We start from the raw sequence: 19339 nt of genomic DNA on the forward strand, positions 1-19339 counted from the left end.
GCTGCTGGTGCTGCTGGCACAAAGTCCCGGGATGTGGTTTCTGGTGCCACTGTATTGATGGGTGCAGAGGGGGATGGTAATGGTGGCCATTTTATAAAGCGCATAGTTCTCTCATATCATGTGCAGAAGTGAGGGACAGTGACAGAGCCCCGTTATGCCTTGTCCCATGGCTATGACACACATTCTGGTGACACTTGAGAACTAATGAGGAGGCAACCACATCTCTCCCCTTCGATGCCCTTTTCAAACCTAGCCCCGGTTGCTTCTCTTTGCCCAAAATGGAACTTGGTATGTTTGTCTCGGTGCTTACTCTTTGCTTGTTCTTTTTTTTTTTTCTCTTTCTGGTTAACATCATTTCTAAAGCCACCTTTACTTTACTGAGATGATTGGCAAGCTAGCCACTTACTCAAATAAGGGCTGGGTATTTGGTCAATATTTAGAGTCTTATGGCCCAGCCATTATTGGTGGAGAATTTCATTAAGAATCCAGCGCTCTCTCCCAGCTCTCTTCACTGATTGGTCAAATATCCGGTAAAGCCTATCTTGGAAGCAACAAGAAAGGAGCTAGGTGGTCACTGACCAACAATGGCCCTTCCAAAACCAATCAAACCCACTGGGTGAGATTCATAGGTTCTTCCATGACTACCTGGTGAAGTAGAAAGCAAGTCTATAATAATGGAGATTGCTTTCCCCTGCTCTAAAAACACATGTATATGCCGGTCCTAAAGAACGATCCCCAACGCAATGTCTGGCTTTGTGTGAATGTTATTTATGCCAAAGTGACCCGACAGAACATGCCATCGAAATGATGGTGACAATCCTGATCTCCAGTGGGATGTTTGAGTTGCTGTGTCCCCCCATATTTGGGACTGGAGGCTGTGGATTTGTTTTCCCGTGTAGGTTCCCTGGGAGAACCTGGTATTGATTATATCAGGATACCACAAAGATTATTTCAAGAAAAAGATTATACATCACAATGCTTAGCATTTATATAGGTTCTTTTGATTTCAAAACAAGTTATAAATATTTCCTACTGTAACAACATCCACGCGAGGTAGGTGAGTAGTACTGTCCCTACGTTACCAATAGAAACACGAGGCCAAGGAGTGCAGGATGCGGTCCCAGGCCCTGGACAGTCAGGAGCAAGCTTAAGACTGGTTTCCTGCTGGAAGGAAGTCTCCCACCTGCTCTGGGCTCCAAAGAGGCCATACCTGTCTCTAGTCTCCATGAATATAGGGTTATATATTGTATAGATATAAAACAGCAACACACAACGACATTCTAGAACAGTAATCCAATATTTTTGTTTCTTAGTAAAATATGTTAAGCACAGTATTTAAATTGCATTTCTCTGAAAAGCATTTGGTATATTAAATAGCTCTATAAAGGTTTGCTGGCATACCCTTAACAGCATGATGAATGATCCCAAAGAAATTAAAATCCACAGATGCGTAGAGATCTTTTCTTTATAATACCAGAAGCTAAACAAAAAAATGTGAAAAACGACTTTATTCTCATAATGCAGACTTAATAGCTTGCTGGATATTAGCGGGCAGCTACATAATTTTTCTGAGCTGGAGAGAAAAGATACATATTGCTGGCTGTGGTTTTCAGCTATCAGTTTTAGGAGGAAATGCAGTTGAAAGTTGAAAATTAAAGACTGACATTTCCATTCGGTATTCACTCTGAGGAATTCCTACATTTCCCAGACGTCATCAGACTCGGAAGTCGCAGTGAAGCGAAGACGGGGGCACCGCTAATAGGAACATTCTCTGGGAGGAGAAAATGATACAAAATAAAAGGTGCGGTATCAGAAGAAGATGAACAAGGAGGCAAAAGGGTGCTTTTCAAGAGCGCTGAGGCTGGCATGGATGTCAGCTGTTCATGCTCGACGACTGTACAGGTCTTGGAGACGGTTTACAGAGCAAACACTTGACTCCATCGGTCCCTTGGCTGGGGTGAAAGCCTCACTCACCTTGCTAGGAAGGATGTGAAAGCATTTACCTCATGCGAAGCTTCGTAGGAACGGAGCAGGTGGGGCAGCGGGAACAGTTCTAAAACGAGGAAGAGGCATCGAAGTCTTAAAATCTGTATGCAAACGTAAAAACTAACTTCCTAGCTGAAAGGACATTCTCTGTCAGGAGTCACAGATACAAAACATCCTACACTGAGTGTACGCGCCGCTAAGAGAGTGTTAGGTAAGATATTACATGGCGTTCGGAGAATATTTTTGTGTGAGTGTGCTTTTTTCCCCTAAAAAAAGACATATTAAATTGGTTTTCTCTCCTCAAGTCCTTTATATAGAAATAGGAAACACGAGCTGTCCTGGAAGTCTCTTCACGTTATACGCTGGCCGGGTCCTTGGCGCTGGCACCGAACATGGCACTTTTGCTTGAGGCGGGTTTGAGTCTGAACAGGCTGGAACAGTTAGGCTGCTTGGTCGGCTGCAAGGTCCTGGCGTAGGGCGAATACCAGTCTCGCTCAAATACGTCCTTGAGCTGCTTAATGATGCTCCTGTTGTTCCTCACGTCTGCCTGGTTGATAACGAGGCCCGTGCCGGCGTTCTGGGTGAAGTCGTTCCCCACCCAGTCAAAATTGCCTGCGAACAAACAAAGGAGACCACGATGTGGTGTTAAAATCACTGGGGGAGCATTCCGCGGTTAGTGGAACACAGAGCAGCTTCTATTTAAAAAAAAAATAATAATAACGACAGGGAGATTGAATGGTGTTGACAGCTCAGAAAAAAGTTCCAAGAGGCCTTACATATGGCATATTAATATTTGCATATTATTTTGGCATTTTCTTCGGCTTTGCTCAACTTGAAACTCAAAACAAGGAATCTGCTGGTGTGTGTGTGTGTGTGTGTGTGTGTGTGTGTGTTTTGGTAAATGTTTTTTCTTATTGACATTCGCAAGACACACTAAATACAGCAACATTTAAAATATATAGGAATACACTTAAAAAGCCTGTGAATAATTACCACCATCTCAAAGACACAACATCTAGTCCACATATACAAATGAGGGATCCTAATTACAGTGCCCAGAAGCTTGCATATCAAAGAAGCTGAAGCCAGAGAAGGAGAACCTCTTCCTATCTGGATGCACAAACCCCTCCTTGCCTGGGCTGTAAATCATTCCCCGGGTCCAGGATCTGGCTCCTTGGCCCAGGCATCGAGGCAGCTGTGAGTGGAGGAGGCTCCCTAGCACAGCTGTCTGTTGTTAGTTGGGGCATTCGTTTGCAAGGTCTGCTTTAACAAAGTCCCACAGATTGAGTGGCTTACACACAACAGAAATTTATCGTCTCATAGTCCTGGAAGCTAAAAGTGTTGGCAGGGCCGGCTCCTTCTGAGCGTGGGGATGGAGAATCTGTCCCAGGCCGCTCCTCTGGGCTTGTACGTGGTCAGCTTCTCCCTATGTGTCTTCACATTCTTTTCCCTCTGTGCATGTCTGTCTCTGTGTCCAAATGTCCCTTATCTATAAGGGCATCAGTCAAATCAGATCAAGGCCCATTCTGATGACCCCATTCTAACTTGATTATTACCTCTGTGGAGACCCTGTCTCCAAAAAAGTTCATATTTTGAGGTCCTGGGGGTTAGGACTTCCAAAATACGGATTTGGGGAGAACATGGCTCAGCCCATAGCAGGTAGTAAGGCTGGAATCTGTCCCAGAAGGGACTAATTGTATCTATGTCACTCACGTGTAGTCTGCCTTCAAGGTGAGAGCAGACAAAAGGCAAGCTACCCCAGAGTCCCACATGAGTCTCCCGTCTTGGCATCCGTCGGGGGGAGGGCTCTAGTGGGAGGAGAGTACCAGTACCATTTGTGTCTCTGATCTGTTGTGTCCTTCATTTAATGCACATTTACTGAGTGTCTAATGTCTACCAGGTACATGGCGCCATGTTATTTCTTCAGATTATTTCTTCGACATCATGATATAAACAAGAAAATGACAGTCCCTGACTTCAAGATGTATGTATACAACGCCACAAGGGCAAGAGAAAAAGAATTTCTAACTCTGATGAGTCAGGAAAGCGTTTTGTTGGGGATAAGGTTAAATTCTTTAAAAAAAACTTTTAATGTTTATTCTTGAGAGAGAGATACAGAGTGTGAGCAGGGGAGGGGCAGAGAGACAGGGAGACACAGAATCTGAAGCAGGCTCCAGGCTCTGAGCTGTCAGCACAGAGCCCGACACGGGGCTCGAACTCACAAACTGTGAGATCATGACCTGAGCTGAAGTTGGACACTTAACCTACTGAGCCACCCAGGCGTCCCAATAAGGTTAAATTCTTTACTACACAAATGGCAATTGAGGGATGTGTAGAAACTCATTGCTTTGTAAATTAGAAAGCCACACCCCCAAAGGTATGTGGACAAAAATATGACCAGGGTCTTGGAGTACGAGGCAGAAGAGTTAGGGATAAAGTCAGGATATAGGGGCCTTTGAGAGGGAGAAGAACTAACTGTCCTTTATTAAGTGCCCACTATGGGCAAAGCACTTGGCTTGGTATTTGTATTCATTATCTCATGTAGTTGGTAGGATTTACACCCACTCCACAGATGAAAAGCCTGAGGTTCAAAGAAGTGAACAGATTTTCCTGTCATGTGGCTAATCAGTGATGGACCCAGATCTCCACGAACTATCTGTAATACCATAAACGAAGCAGTATTTAGCTGCAACAAGACTGACGCAATGATTTCATAAAGTACCACCAGCCTGAGTCTGGTCTAAGCTCCCGGATCTGTGCTGCTCTTTGGTCCAGAGATGGTTTCATAAAGCAAACTGAAGGCTTGACTTCCAGTCCCTCAGCAGTTCTACAGCCATAGGTGAAGGGATATTTGCTGAATAAGACACTAGACATCCTTGACTCAAGGCCTGGCAGCCATCGGTGGGGGGAAGAAACATCCACAGAGAGCTGATAGTGCTCCTTCACACTGCTCATCCTGTGGGCCCCCTGGTGATCTCTGGAGCCCCCATGCATATTAACTCCCCTTTCCATATGGCACCAGTGGAAGTCATTCCCCTGTCTCTCATTTTACCCCTTGAGTTTATTCCTCAGGGCCTAATACCGGGTCCCTAAATCAAATATTATCAGCATAGAGAAATAATTCTTCCTTCTCTTTTCTATCTCTGTCCTCTGTCTCATACCATCTCGCTGCCACCCCGCCCCACCCCCCAGACACCACCCTGATACCACAGATGGCTTCCTGACAGACACAACTTCAGATGAGTTTTACTGCTATAAATTAGTGAACCGCCTACCAAATTGTTCATAATATTGAGTTGGAGTCTCTTAGCCAGTGATGTGTTTCTGACCGTGTGCTCTGGGACTCATGGCCATGCTCAGAGGCTTTACAGAAAAGCTCAGCACCAGCTAAATACAGGCCTGGACTTCTGGAAACTGGAGATTCGTAGCTGCTTCAGGTTAAGAGTGATTTTGGAGCCCACTGGCAGGGAGGGCTTTCCATTCATCCATGAGCAGAACTTGTGGATAAAACTCTAAAATTTCATCCCTACAACTGAGTGCCAGGCAATGACTTTGTTATGTCAAAACATTATATCCTTCAATATTCACTGCAATCCTATGAGGTGATAATACTAAGTACTGATGAGAAAATTAAGGCACAGAAAGGTTATGTCATGTGTCCAAGACAGGAGTGAAAAATACCAGAGCTGAGTTTTGAAGTCAGGTCTGACCACACAGCCCACCCTTAACTTCTGTTCCATGTCACCTCGGAGCCCAAAGGCCTATGTGGTACTAACTGTGCATTTTTCCCGGGGACTTCAGCATCAGGGCCAGAGCCTCAGACCACACTGAGCTCCACTCCTTTGTGGACCCTGCTGTCTGAAGAGCACAGACATAGAAACGTGAGGAGAGAGAAAGATAAGGGAGAAGTGGCAAGATTTTGGAGCCTTATTCTGTGAGATTCAGTGTTTCCCTTCAGTACAGTGGATGGAGCCAAGATCCTACATATTTGATTCTCCAAAGCATTGCTGAGGTTCTTCTCAGAAAATGCAGCCCGAAGCAGCTTTCACAAGCCTGCAGATGGACTTCTCTACCAGTGTGGCCATGTTTCCTCACTCTTCACTTCCTCGTGGTTTGGCTAAACTTCAGAATCATGGATGTATGGGCTCCAGTATCTTCTGGGATGCTGTTGCACCCAGGGCTGAGACTGCTATTTCTGCTTCCAGAATTCAGAAGAACTGTAGTGCCATCCCTGGGTATAGATGAGGGTATAGACAAGCTCACTGGGAAGGTATATGGGCTTTGAAGAGATTTCTGAGTGCCTTCAACTAACTTACCACTCCATCAGCCCTCAAACAATTCATTCTATCTTCTGGACAAATTTGGCAAGCTAGACTCCAAAATATACTCTGGAGAATTCAAAGTTAGAGAAAGGACACCATCTGGGGACTCTTCTGCAAGATCCGTGAAGATTTAATGAGCTATAATTCCATTCAAGGACTAGGGTGCATTTTTCTCAGTTCGGCATTTTCAGCAGGTGTCTGTGTGACGACTTAAGAGATTTCCAGAACATGCTGAATAATTATTGAGACTATCAATGAATTTTCTCTCTGGATGCTCTTTAAATATTTTTACACAAGAACTATGCTTCGCTCTAGGGAACTGGTGTTTTGCAAAAATGCTGTGTGTAAAATGAACTCATTTAAAAATGCATTATAATAGAAAGCCAGAAATAGACCCACGTAAATAAGTCAGCTGATCCCACGAGAGGAGCAGAGGTAATCAAGGGAGCAAAGCTAGTCTTTTCACAAATGGCGCTGGAATAACTGGACATCTGCGTGCAAAAAAGTGAGTTCTAGACACTGACCTTTCAAAAAATTAACTCAAATTGGGTCATAGACCTAAGTGTAAAATGGAAAACTCTGAAGCTCCTAGAAGATAACAAATAAGAAAATATAGATGAATTTGGGTTTGGTGATGACTTTTTAGATACGACACTGAAGGCAGGATCCAGGAAAGAAATCATTGATAAGCTGAACTTCATTATAATTTAAGATGTTTATTCTGTTTAAGGACACTGTCAAGAGAATGAAGAGATAAGCCACAGGCTGGGAGAAAATATTTCCAAAAGACCCACCTGATAAAAGATCATGTGTTAATAAGAGTTCTTCTAGGAAAGAAAATGAAAAATAAGAAAAAGAAAGAAAATGAAAGAGAAAAGAAGAAAATGAAAAAAGTAATAAGAGAATGAAATAAGAAATAAGAAAGAAAATGAGAAATCTGATTAAAAAATGGGCCAAAGACCTCATCAAAGAGGATACTCTTATGGTGAGGAAGCATATAAAGAGACGCTCCACATCCTATTATCAAGGAAATGCAAATTGAAACCAATAATTAGCTACACCACACGCATATCAGAATGGCCCAAATCTGGAACTTGGACAACACTAAACGCTGGAGAGGATGTGGAGCAACAGGAATGCTCAGTCACCGCTGGTGGGAACTCAAAATGGCAGAGCCATTTTGGAAGACAGTTAGGCAGCTCCTCACAAAACTAAGCATAGTTTACCATACAGTCCACAATCACGGTCCTTGGTGTTACCCAACAGGGTTGAACACATGTCCACACAAAGCCTGCATGTGGATGTTTATAGCAGCTTTATTCATAATTGCCAAAATCTGAAAGCAACCGAGATGTCCTAAAGGTGAGGTATGTGAGTGGATAAACAAACTGGTAGATCCAGACAATGGAATGTTATTCAGCGCTAAAAGAAAAATAAGCTATCAAGCTATTAAAAGATACAGAGGAAGTCTGGGACACCTGGGTGGTTTGGTTGGTTAAGTATCTGACTTCAGCTCAGGTCATGATCTCGCAGTTCATGGGTTCAAGCCCCACATCAGGCTCTGTGCTGACAGTGTGCAGCCTGGTTGGGATTCTCTCTCTTCCTCTCTTTGCCCCTCTCTGATTCATGCTTTCTTTCTCTTAAAATAAATAAACTTTAAAAAATTGTAGAGGAATCTTAAATGCATATTACTAAGTGAATGAAGCCAATCTGAAAGGCTACACACTATGATTCCAACTACATATTTTGGAAAAGCCCAAACTCTGAAGACAGTAAAAAGATCAGTGGTTGCCAGAAGTTATAGGCAGGGATGGATGAAGAAGTGGAACACAGAGGATTCTTAGGCCAGTGAAGCTACTCTATATATTATACATTCGTCAGGACCCACAGAATGTACAGTATCAAGAGAGAACCCCGATGTGTCAATGTAGGTTCAACGTACAATGTACGTTATAAACCAACGTACCACTTTGGTGGGGCATGTTGATAATGGGGAGGGTTGCATGTATGTGTTTGGCAGGTGGGGGTGGGGGGCAGAGGGATGTGAGAATTCTGTATTTTCTGCTCGATTTTGCAGTGAACCTAACTGCTCTAAATAATTAAAGTCTATTTTAAAGATGTATTATATGGGGGGAAGGTGCCTGGATGGCTCAGTCAGTTATGTGTTGACTTCAGCTTAGGTCATGATCTTGCAATTTGTGGGATCGAGCCCTGCATTGGGCTCCATACTGGGAGTGGAGCCTGCTTAAGATTCTCTCTCTCTCTCTCTCTCTCTCTCTCTGCCTTTCTCTCCTGCTCACATGCGTACTCTCTCTCAAACATATAAAAAATATATATTCTATGGGAAGAAGACTAGAAAGAGCCAGAAATCCATATTTACTAAGGATTTAGATAGCTGAGAGACCAGGTTTGGAGATTTTCATATATTATCTCATTTAATCCTCTGTCACTACCAAAGGGTAGATGCTATTATCCCTATTTTACAGATAAGAAAATAGAAGCACACAGATGCTCAGAGAGATCATGTGACTTTCTGTCATCTTCCAGCTCCCAGTGTCAGTGCTTAAATTCAAATAGAAGTTTTTGTGACTTCAAAACATTTAATTCATTAAAAGAACTTTAGGACATAGGTGCAACATAACTGCTCCAGGTACACACGGCACTGTAAGTAAACCCCACAGGTAAAATATCCAGATCTGAGATCCTAATCCACCCGTGCCTGAAGCCTGATCCATCCCTGTTTTTCCCAATTATTGAGCCCAAAGGTGCCAGTTTTGATGAAATCATTTTGAGTTTGTTTTTGTCACTTGCTTAAAAAGAAGCATTCTATTCTATGTAAGATGATGAACATGAGAAAATCCAAATGATTACATCTTAAGCCACCAAGAGGGACAACATGAATAAAATAATATTCTCATATTCTAGTACAATATGAGTAACAGACATTAAAACAAATTCCAATCCTCTCTTCTCCTAATGTGGACACATAACTATTCAAAATGGAAAAAAACATCTTTCCAGGAGCCAAGATGGAGTAACTAACTGTCCAGTGGCTGATGGCAGTGTCTTCCTCTGGTTCTGGAGGGGATGGGGCTCTGGGGGCTGCAGATCCTAGGCCTCGCTCTTCTTCACATCTGCATGTTTAAGTCATTTGCTGTCTTATGGTCCTCATTTCTAAACTGCAGATGATGAAGGCCACCCTCCCTACTGGTAATATTGCTTAGAAAAGTAAATGAGATGGGGCACCTGGGTGGCTCAGTCGGTTAAGTGTACGACTTCGGCTCAGGTCATGATCTCACAGTTGGTGGGTTCGAGCCCCATCTCAGGCTCTGTACTGACAGCAGAGCCTGCTTCGGACAGATCGTCTATCCCCTCTTCTCTCTGTCCTTCCCCTGCTTGCTCTCTCTCTCTCAAATATAAACATTTAAAAAAGCAAAGGAGATAAAATAAGTCACAAATCAAAAAGGGCATACTCCATTCACTCACTGAATGGGGGAAAACCCATATTCCATATTCCTTCATTCCACACACATTTTTCTTTTCTACTTGGAGGCTGTCACTTCATCTGTACAGTGTAATAGCCACACTGCTGTTTTGTGATTTATGTACCTTCTTTTATAGATAATAATTTCCACTCTGCAGTTGATGGTGCCAATTAAGGGGTTACCCTGGACTCACTCACACGGTAGGAAAGGGGGACAGATCTGACACATGAGTAAGTAATTCCACGAGGAGGTATGATTTCTGCATCTGGGGTGTTAAATTACCTTACAAATAAAAACTAAGGGGGGGTGCCTGGGGGTCTCAGTCAGTTAAGCGTCTGTCTCTCGATTTCAGCTCAGGTCATGATCTCACAGTTCCTGGGTTCGAGCCCCGCGCACATGGGAAATGTGGGTTGACAACGCAGAGCCTGCTTGGGATTCTCTCTCTCCCTCTCTCTGCCCCTCCCCCACTCACACCGCCATGCTCTCTCTCAAATAAATAAATAAATAAATAGACATTTTAGACAGATGAGGAAACTGGGATGTAGAGAGCTTAAGTGAATTCTTCATTTATAAAATGGCAGGGGTGGGACAGGGGCCCAGACAGTGCTCATTTTGGTCCGGAGCTGCCACCGCGTCTGCTCCTGTGACTCAGGATAGGTTGGCTGTGGTAGGTGGGTGGGAGGGACCCTTATGCTCGCTCAGCTGCCAGGACGCACCTTTGATGAGCCGTTCATCTCCTCACCTGTCAAATGCGCAAGGAGACCAAAGAATTTCCAAAAACACTTATAAAAACACCTTCTATGGTGTTCTTATACTTGAGCCAAGCCCTAGAGGAGATGCTCGGTTCAAGGGCTCTTTGCCCTCACCCCTCTGTTTCCTCCAGGGCCCCCACGGGCTTACGGAAGAACACAGCCCGACCCCCACTGACCCGCACGGTCCCCCAGGAGATGACACCTACCAATATAAGCTGCGCCGTCTGTCACCATGTACTTGTTTCGATTTAATTTAGGAAAGGCGTGGTCCTTGTGCTCCTTTGAAGCACAAACATTCTCTCTTTCCAGATCAAAAAATTTCTGCAAGACACAAAAATAAATCCATTCATAAAGCAGGTGAATAGGTAACGTTTTTGGTTTTGTGCAAGAGCACAAGTGGGCTTCTTATCCAAACAGCCGCAGCCGACCTCACACTGGGTTATTAAAGCCATGATCTTGTTTCTTCATACAGATGAAGCTATTTTTGTTCTCAAGCCTATATGGGTAACCAGAGAGAAAATTAGCATGCTCAACTGGGTCTATAATGAACGCTTTGAAACTGCAAAACTGAACACAAAATTCGTTCACTAGGGTGAGGGCCAGAAGTCGGTTTAATTCTCACTATCGTATTCATCAGGATGCACTGGCATCTGAAGTTGGCCTCAGGGCGCTTTGTGTCACACACGCCACGGGCTGAATGAATATTGCTCTGTGTTGCGTACATTGTAAGAAGCAGCAGGCTTGTGTCACTGATGAGCTGATTAAACTGGGGATTTACAAAGGTCAAAAGAGATTTTGCCAAAGGAACGAATATTTTCCATCTAAACACCCAGGTCTACAGGCTCCTGTCATGTTGGGTCTTTGAATGCTGCACGGAGCACAGACCCATCACCTAGAAGGGTGCCTGGCACACAGCAAGACCTCAGGGTACATTTTTTAAATGTTTATTTTGGGAGAGAGAGCGAGCGAGCAGGGGAGGGGCAGAGAGAGATGGAGAGAGAGACAATCCCCAGCAGGCTCCTCACTGTCAGCATGGAAGCTGATGCAGGGCTTGAACCCACAAACTGTGAGATCATGACCTGAGCCAAAGTAAGATGCTTAACTGACTGAGCCACCCAGGCGCCCCTCTCAGGGTACATTTGCTCAATGACTGCAGTGGAAGCTGGAAAAGGTAAGCCCTAAAGGTCTAGAAGGCATTAGTCAAATAAAGCATAGAAGACAAAAGAGTGTTATGGGCAGAGGGACCAGCATGTACAAAGGCCCGGAGGTGAGGAAGAGGAAGTCATGTAAGGACCCAAGGGGAGTCAAACATGAGCTAGGGAGTTACCATATGGAGAGTAATACCAATTCCCAATCTTGTCCCCCTCAGAGTACGCAGATATGGATAAGCATGTGGCCCAGGGGACCCAGGTCAAGTGCAGGAGCCCAGGCTGGGGGCACGCTTGGGCTGGGGGAAGCTGTGCATGTGACCTCACTGCTCTGTTGATCATAGCCTTGGAAACAGGAATGGCAACCTGAACAGTGAGGCAGACTCAGTAAAGCAGAGAGAACACAACGGTCATGTGTAAAAACAGGGCAGGGCCGGGAGGGCACCAGGAAATGCAGGTTCCAGCCTCCTTTTCTCGAGAGTGTTTGTCTTGAAAAATTACTTATCCTACTTTTGAGGAGCCTCTTCACTATCAGAGATTATTGTTATCCTGGTTCTTAATTGGCAGTTTACATGAGCTTTCACAGACAAGCGTAAGGAATCAGCCCTTTTTATTTAATAATACTTAAGTCAACACCATACTTACAACTTTCAAGCTGCAGTTGGCTATTTCAGTGCAAATAGCTTTAAGAGATGAAATAAAGTTAAATGTAAGGGGGTCCGTTTCCTTCCAGAAGCTTATAAGGAGTCGAACTTTAACGCTTCGCAAAACTAAGGCTTCTCGGATTTTCCCATCCAAGTCTGGCCAGTAAGTCCTGTAGAAATAATATCCATGGGGATAAAAATAAATAAAATAAGTTAGTTTGGGGGAAGAAATTTACTGGACTACAAAGAACATTTAAACATTAACCCGATCGGTACTTCACTCTGTAAATAACTCAATAGGATGTTTGGAAAAAGGATTTACTGGGTCCTGCCCCTGCCTAAACTGTGTTCTCTCACCACCAGGGCCTCAGGGTGTGTGGGCAGAGGCTGTGGACAGGTTGACCTCCACCACCTCTTCACACTGGCACCACCTCCAGCTAGGCCTCAGCTCACACGTGTGCGAAGAATCAGTGTTCCAACAGAGTTCCGGTTCGGAGCCTTGAGTACCTCTTTGGTTCCCAAATGCTGCCTGAACTCCTCTTATTTGGAATCTGCCTCCCAAATGAGCGTCTGCTCTGGTGATCCATCCAAACTTCCCCTTACTCTTACTTCCAGGCTGCCTCCCTCTCTCCTGACCAACCCCCAGTGACTCTGGCCCTTGGACTCCTCCATCAGGCAAACAGCTTCTCCTGGAGCCTTGGCCTCTTCTCGGAACCTTAGCCTTTCTGTCTTAACTAAATCCTGACCACAGCTTCTCCAGAAGTCTGGCCATGTAGGAATTTGCCCACTTAGCATCGGAAGGGGGTCAGCCCCCCACCAACACTCCCAACGTCACTTCCAGAATGGTCAAGGCTTATTTGAAAAGAAAAATCAACAAATGTTTCCCGCGGAAGCACAAGTCCCAAATCTCTCTATCTCCCCCGAGCCCTGACAAGCCTTCTGTTTGCTCACTTGTTCTAATCTTTCCCTAGATTCAGGCCAATACGGTTTGGGCTAATGATGTATTATTCGAAGTGTTAGCCTGTTGGTTTCATAATCACTGCAACTCAAAAGTTCTCTTCTCTATATGGGACTGGCTGTGATCCTGTAGCATCTCATACTCTGGGAAATGCCCACTGACCGTGCTCTTGACCTATGTGGACCCAGCCCCACGACCCCCGCACTATCCTACTCTATCAGTTCTGGGTCCCCTTTCCAGCCCAGCCTAACCTCAGTGCTGACCACCTGAAGGACACCTGCCCTGATCCTTCCTCTAGCTCTTGGCAGCATCCTGGCTCGGGGCCACACCTGTGGCCACACACATCTGTCTATTTCAATGGCCACAAAGCCAAGGATTGCTGAACAAAGTCAGCTCAGCCCTGTGAGGCTGGAGTCAGAGCAAACCCATCAGGGCCCTCGCTACCATCCAGCACCCCTGTTCTTGCCTTGGGGGTTCTGCCTCCCGGACCTTTCTGTAATTACTCTAAGCCATACCCCACTCAAGAGAAACTTGTTTCTTCCTCTGTCCACAAAATGGAGCTTTTCAGCCAATGGTCTCCCTCAGCTTTCTATCCTCAAGAGCCTATACATCCTTCTCCCCTTTCTTCCAGCTCAGAAGATAAGGCAACCTTGCTCAGGGTCAAACCTGGACCACTCTTGCCTCTTGGGCTGTTCCCCTGAACTTCTGCAGCTGTGTTTCATTGGTCACTGCTTCCTGAAGAGAGTCTCAACTCCTACCCTCTCTCTTCCTCTTAGTTTGAGAACAAAATGTAAATCTTAACCATCCAGAGAAATTTTCCCTGACTGCATCACTAGTGGTTGGTGCTCAGTCTCTTTTCTTTTTTGAACAAATCTATCTATCTATCTATCTATCTATCTATCTATCTATCTATCTATCATCTATCATCTATCTATCTATCATCTATCATCTACCTATATCTATCTATCTATCTATCTATCTATCTATCTATCTATCTATCTATCATCTATCTAACACCTATCATCTACCTATATCTATCTATCTATCTATTTATCTATCTATCTATCTATCTATCTATCTATCTATCATCTATCATCTACCTATATCTATCTATCTATCTATCTATCTATCTATCTATCTATCTATCTATCTATCTATCTATCTATGAGTGTAGCTGACACACAATGTTACATTAGTTTCAGGTGTACAAAACAGTGATTCAACATCTATATGTGATGCTGTGCTCACCGCAAGTGTAGCTGCTGTCTGTCCTCACACAACACCACTACACCATCACTGAGTAGATTCCCTATGCGGTGCCATTCACTGTTGTGACTTACTCATGCCACAGCTGGAGGGCTGGATCTTCCTCTCCCCTTCACCCATTTTGCCCATCCCTTGCCCCTCCCCACTGGCAACCAGCAGTTTGCTCTCTGTATTTGTGGGTCTGTTTCTACTTTTTTCCAACATAACTTCTTGACAGTGTAATCTAGAACCTCTGACTTGACTTCATCATCCCCTGCTCAGCCTCTCGCCCGCCTTGGCCTCCAGCCCACCATTCTGCAAATCTCAAAGTCAGCAGGGATAGCTCAACTACCACATCTAACAGACATCATTCGATTCTTATTTTAATTGGTCTAAGCCACATGTGGCTCTTTCTTCTTGACAATTAATTCCATTGACTTCTGTGCCCCTGTGGTTTGATGGTCTGTCCCTTACCTCTCAGCGTGCTTCTTTATCTGTTCTATGGTCAATGTCCCCATACGATTCCATTGCCATCCTCTCGTCTCCTCACTGTACACGCCACCCCTTGATGGGTTCATCTCTGTGCCTGATTTCAACTGTCCTCTACAGTCTAAAAATCTCCAAATTCACATTACCAGGCTGACCCTCTTCAGACTTCATTCTGAATATCTTTGTAAGATCCTTACTGATCTGGACCTTTACAAGAACTTCAAATTCACAGGTCTGCTTATTATACTTTTTATAGTCTCCACTTGGGATAATGTTCCTCTAATCGTCCGAGGTAAAAACCCAGCAATAATTCTTACGTCTGCTCTCTTTTTACCATTCACCATGTACTTCAAAAATATCCCTGGCAGGTACATCCTTTATTCTGTCCTTCCTGTCCCTCATTACCCTTAACCTGGGCTCCAAGGTGGTTTCTCTGCCTCCAATCTTGTCCCTGTCAAGTACATCTTCCATGACCACCAAAGGGTCTGTCTAAAAGCATATCTCCTTTAATTAAAACATAACAGAGACGCCCCAGAGTGACAAGATCTCACAGTCAGGCCCTCCTGTTCCTGATCCCTGCCTCCCTTTCAAGCGGACCTCACATCCCCTTACGTGGGCTCTGTGTTCCAGCACTGAACTTGACTGAACTTGTGACAGACCCTGCCAAGTGCCAGGCTATTTGTCTCCATCTGAAACTTTGCTCATGCTGTCACTTCTACCTGGAAAATTCCCTTTTTACCTTTTATTTTCCTGACTAACTATTTTAAAATGCAATTCAGGTAGCATTTCCTCCAAAGCCTCTTCTAACCTCGAAACTGCCACAGACGGTGTTTCACTGAGGACTTGTAATATTTTGTACATATATTTATTATTCCATTCACCACACTGTTACGATCATCTATCTTGTGTCCGTTTGCCCTGTTGGATGGAGTTCCTGGGATCTTGGGCTGTGCATACTTGAATCACTCCTGCACACAGCCCAATAAATATTTGTTGAATGAATGTGTAAATGAAAAATGTTAATAGCACACAGACTAATCAGCCTACTTTTTTAAAATGTTTATTGATTTTTGAGAGAGAGCAAGCACAAGTGTGCAAGCAGGGGAGGGGCAGAGAGAGAGAGAGAGACAGGATCTGAAGTGGGCTCTGTGTGGAGAGCAGAGAGCCCAATGCGGGGCTCAAATTCACCAATTATGAGATCATGACCTGAGCCAAAGTTGGACACTTGACCGACTGAGCCACCCAGGTGCCACAGCCTACTTTTTTTCTTATTGAATAAATTTGATGTGTAACATTTTTGTAAATTTAATAAGATTGTATAGCATCTTACTTTGATACAGTTTTACATTGTAACATGATTGCGAATGCACTGATATTTATCATATTACATAATTACAATGTAATATTGTTGCCTGTATTCATTATGCAGTGCATTAAATCTCCATGACCTATTTACTATTCATTACAAGTTTGCAGCCTTAAATACCATCACTCTTATCCGCCCCCCCTTCTGTTAACTACCATTGTACTGACTGTTTTCTACACGTTGAACTTTTCTAGATTCCATATGTAAGTGGGATCATATAGTACTTGTTTATCTCTGTCTGACTTATTTCGCTTAGCATAATATGCTCAAAGTCCATCCACATTGTGCAAAAGGAAGGATATTCTCCTTTCTCACAGCTAATATTCTATTGTGTATATGCACCACATCTTTTCATCCATTCATCTGTTGATGGTCATTTGTGTTGTTTCCATTATGAATTCTGTTTTCATTTCTTTTGCTTAAGTATCCAGTGTAACTGCTGGATCGTATGGTAGATTTATTTTAATTTGGGGGGGGAACCTCCATATTGTTTTCCATAGTGATTGGATCAATTTATCTTTCTATCAACTGTGTATAAGGGTTTCCTTTTCACTATATCCTCAGCAACACTTGTTGTCTCTTGTTTTCTTGATGATAGCCATTGTAACCGGTATAAGGTGATATCTCATCATTATTTTGATTTGCCTTTACCTGATGATGAGTGATATTGAACATCATTCATTTGTCTGTTGGCCATTTTGATGTCCTCTTTGCAGAAATGTCTATTTAGTTCTTTTGCCCATTTTTAATCAGACTATCTGCCTTTTTAAAAAAAAATCGAGGTGACTGAGTTCTTTACATATTTGGATATTAACCCTTTATCTGATATATGGTTTGCAAAACTTTTTCTCTATTCTGTAGGCTATGTTTTCACTTTGTGAATTGGTTCTTTTGATATGCAAAAGCTTTTGAGTCTGATGTAGTCTCATTTGTTACTTTTTTGTTATTGTTGTTTGTGCTTTTGGTATCATGACAAAAAATTGTTACCAAGACCATTATTGATAAGCTTCTTCCTTACATTTTCTTCTAGGAGTTTTATGATATCAGGTCTTGTCTGTAAGTCTTTGATCCATTTGAGTTAATTTTTGTGAGTGGTTTGAGATAGGGGCCCAACGTAATTGTGTGGCATGTTTTCTCGTTCCCCCAGCACCATTTGTTGAAGAGAATATCCTTTCCCCATTGAGTGTTCCTGGTGCCCGTGTTGAGTATTAGTTGACTGTATAGGCCAGAATTTAGTTCTGGGCTCTCTATTTTGTTCTATTGGTTGATGTTTGTCAATTTTTGTACTGATTTTTATTAAGATGGCTTTGTTGTATAGTTTCAAATCAGGATGTGTGACGTTCCAAACTTTGTTCCTTTTCTCAGGAGTGCTTTGGTTGTGTGGGGTCTTTTGTGGTTACATACAAATTTTAGGATTGTTTCTTTTGTTTCTGTGAAGAACGTTTTTGGTATTTTGATGGAGATTGCACTGAATCTCTAGATCACTTTGGGTAGTATAGCCATTTTAACAATATTCATTCTTCTGATTCATGAACACAGTATGTCTTTCCGTTTATTTGTGTCTTCTTCAATTTCTTTCAGCAAATCTTTGTTTTCATTGTCCAGATCTTTCACTTCCTTGGTTAAATGTGTTCCTATTTTCATTCTGATGGTATTGTGAATGAGATGATTTTCTTTCTATTTTAGAGGCTTCATCATTAGTGTAAAGGAATGCAATTGATTTTGGATCTTGATACTTTACTGAAATTGTTGGTTAATTCCACCAGTTTTTTTGACTGATTCTTTAGGACTTTCTATATATCATAATGTCATCAGCAAATAATGCCTATTTAACTACTTCCTTCCTGATGTGTATGCCTTTTATTTCTTTGTCTTGCTTGATTGCTCTGGCTAGGGTTTCCAGAACTGCACTGAATAGGAGTGGGGAGAGTAGGAATCCTTGCTTTTTTCCTGATCTTGGGGAAAATGTTTTCAACTTCTCTTCAGTGGGTATAATGTTAGCTGTTGGTTTGTCCTAGGTGCCCTTATCATGGTGAGGTATGTTCCTCCTGTACCCAATTTGTTAAAGTTTCTTTTTTTTATCATGAAAGTGTGTTTTATTTTGTCAAATGGTTTTTCTGTATCTATTGATATGATCATGTGATTTATTTTGTCTGTTACTTTATTGCTGTGATGTATTTGCATTTGTTGAAATATCCTTGTATCCCAGTGATAAATCCCACTTGGTCATTGTGTATAATTCTTTTAATGTGTTCCTGAATTCAGTTTGCCAATATTTTGTTGAGAATTTTTGCATCTATATTCATCAGGGATACAGGTCTATAGTTTTCTTTCTTGTGGTCTCCTTATCAGATTTTGACATCAAAGTAATGCTGGTCTCATAGAATGAATTTGGAAGTGCCCCTCCTCCTTAATATTTTGAAAGATTTTGGGGGAGTATTGGTGTTGATTCTACTTTAAACATTTGGTAGAATTCTCCAGTGAAGCCATCTGGTCCTGAGGTTTTCTGTTTTGGGAGTTTCTTGATTACTGATTCAGTCTCTTTACTCATATAACTGATCTGTTCAGACTTTCTATTTTATCCTGATTCATTCTGGATAGGTTGTGTGTTTCTAGAAATGTATCCATTTCTTCTAGTTTATGTAATTTCTTAGCGTAGAATTGTTCATAGTGGTCTCATAATTCTAGGTATTTCTGTAGTATCAATTGTAATGTATCTTCTTTCATTTCCAATTTATTTCTTTGAATCTTTTCTCTTTTTTCCTTAGTCTAGCTAAAGGTGTCAAGTTTGTTTATCTTTTCAAAGAACAAGTTCTTAGTTTTATTGATCCTTTCTATTGGTTTTTGGTCTCTGTTTCATTTATTTCTGCTCTGATCTTTATTATTTCCTCCCTCCTGCTAATTTTGGGCTCACCTTGTTTCTCTTTTTCTTGTGGTGTAAAGT

General features: G+C 42.7%; 1 protein-coding gene across 1 annotated transcript in view; it reads right to left on the bottom strand.

Moving 5' to 3' along the window:
• Window positions 1-323: 323 nt before the first annotated feature.
• PLD5 (phospholipase D family member 5) overlaps window positions 324-19339 on the bottom strand; it is a 110764-nt gene continuing 91748 nt past the window's right edge. The window contains exons 4-6 of the mRNA XM_039224762.1: window positions 12339-12507; window positions 10752-10866; window positions 324-2598 (exon numbers count right to left, since the gene is read on the bottom strand). Of these exons, the coding sequence (XP_039080693.1) occupies window positions 2342-2598; window positions 10752-10866; window positions 12339-12507 (541 nt within the window). The 3' untranslated portion in view covers window positions 324-2341. The remainder of the gene's footprint in view (window positions 2599-10751; window positions 10867-12338; window positions 12508-19339) is intronic.

Source organism: Hyaena hyaena, unplaced genomic scaffold (genome assembly GCF_003009895.1).
Source record: "Hyaena hyaena isolate Hyena2069 unplaced genomic scaffold, ASM300989v1 scaffold_1766, whole genome shotgun sequence".
Lineage (NCBI taxonomy): Eukaryota > Metazoa > Chordata > Mammalia > Carnivora > Hyaenidae > Hyaena > Hyaena hyaena.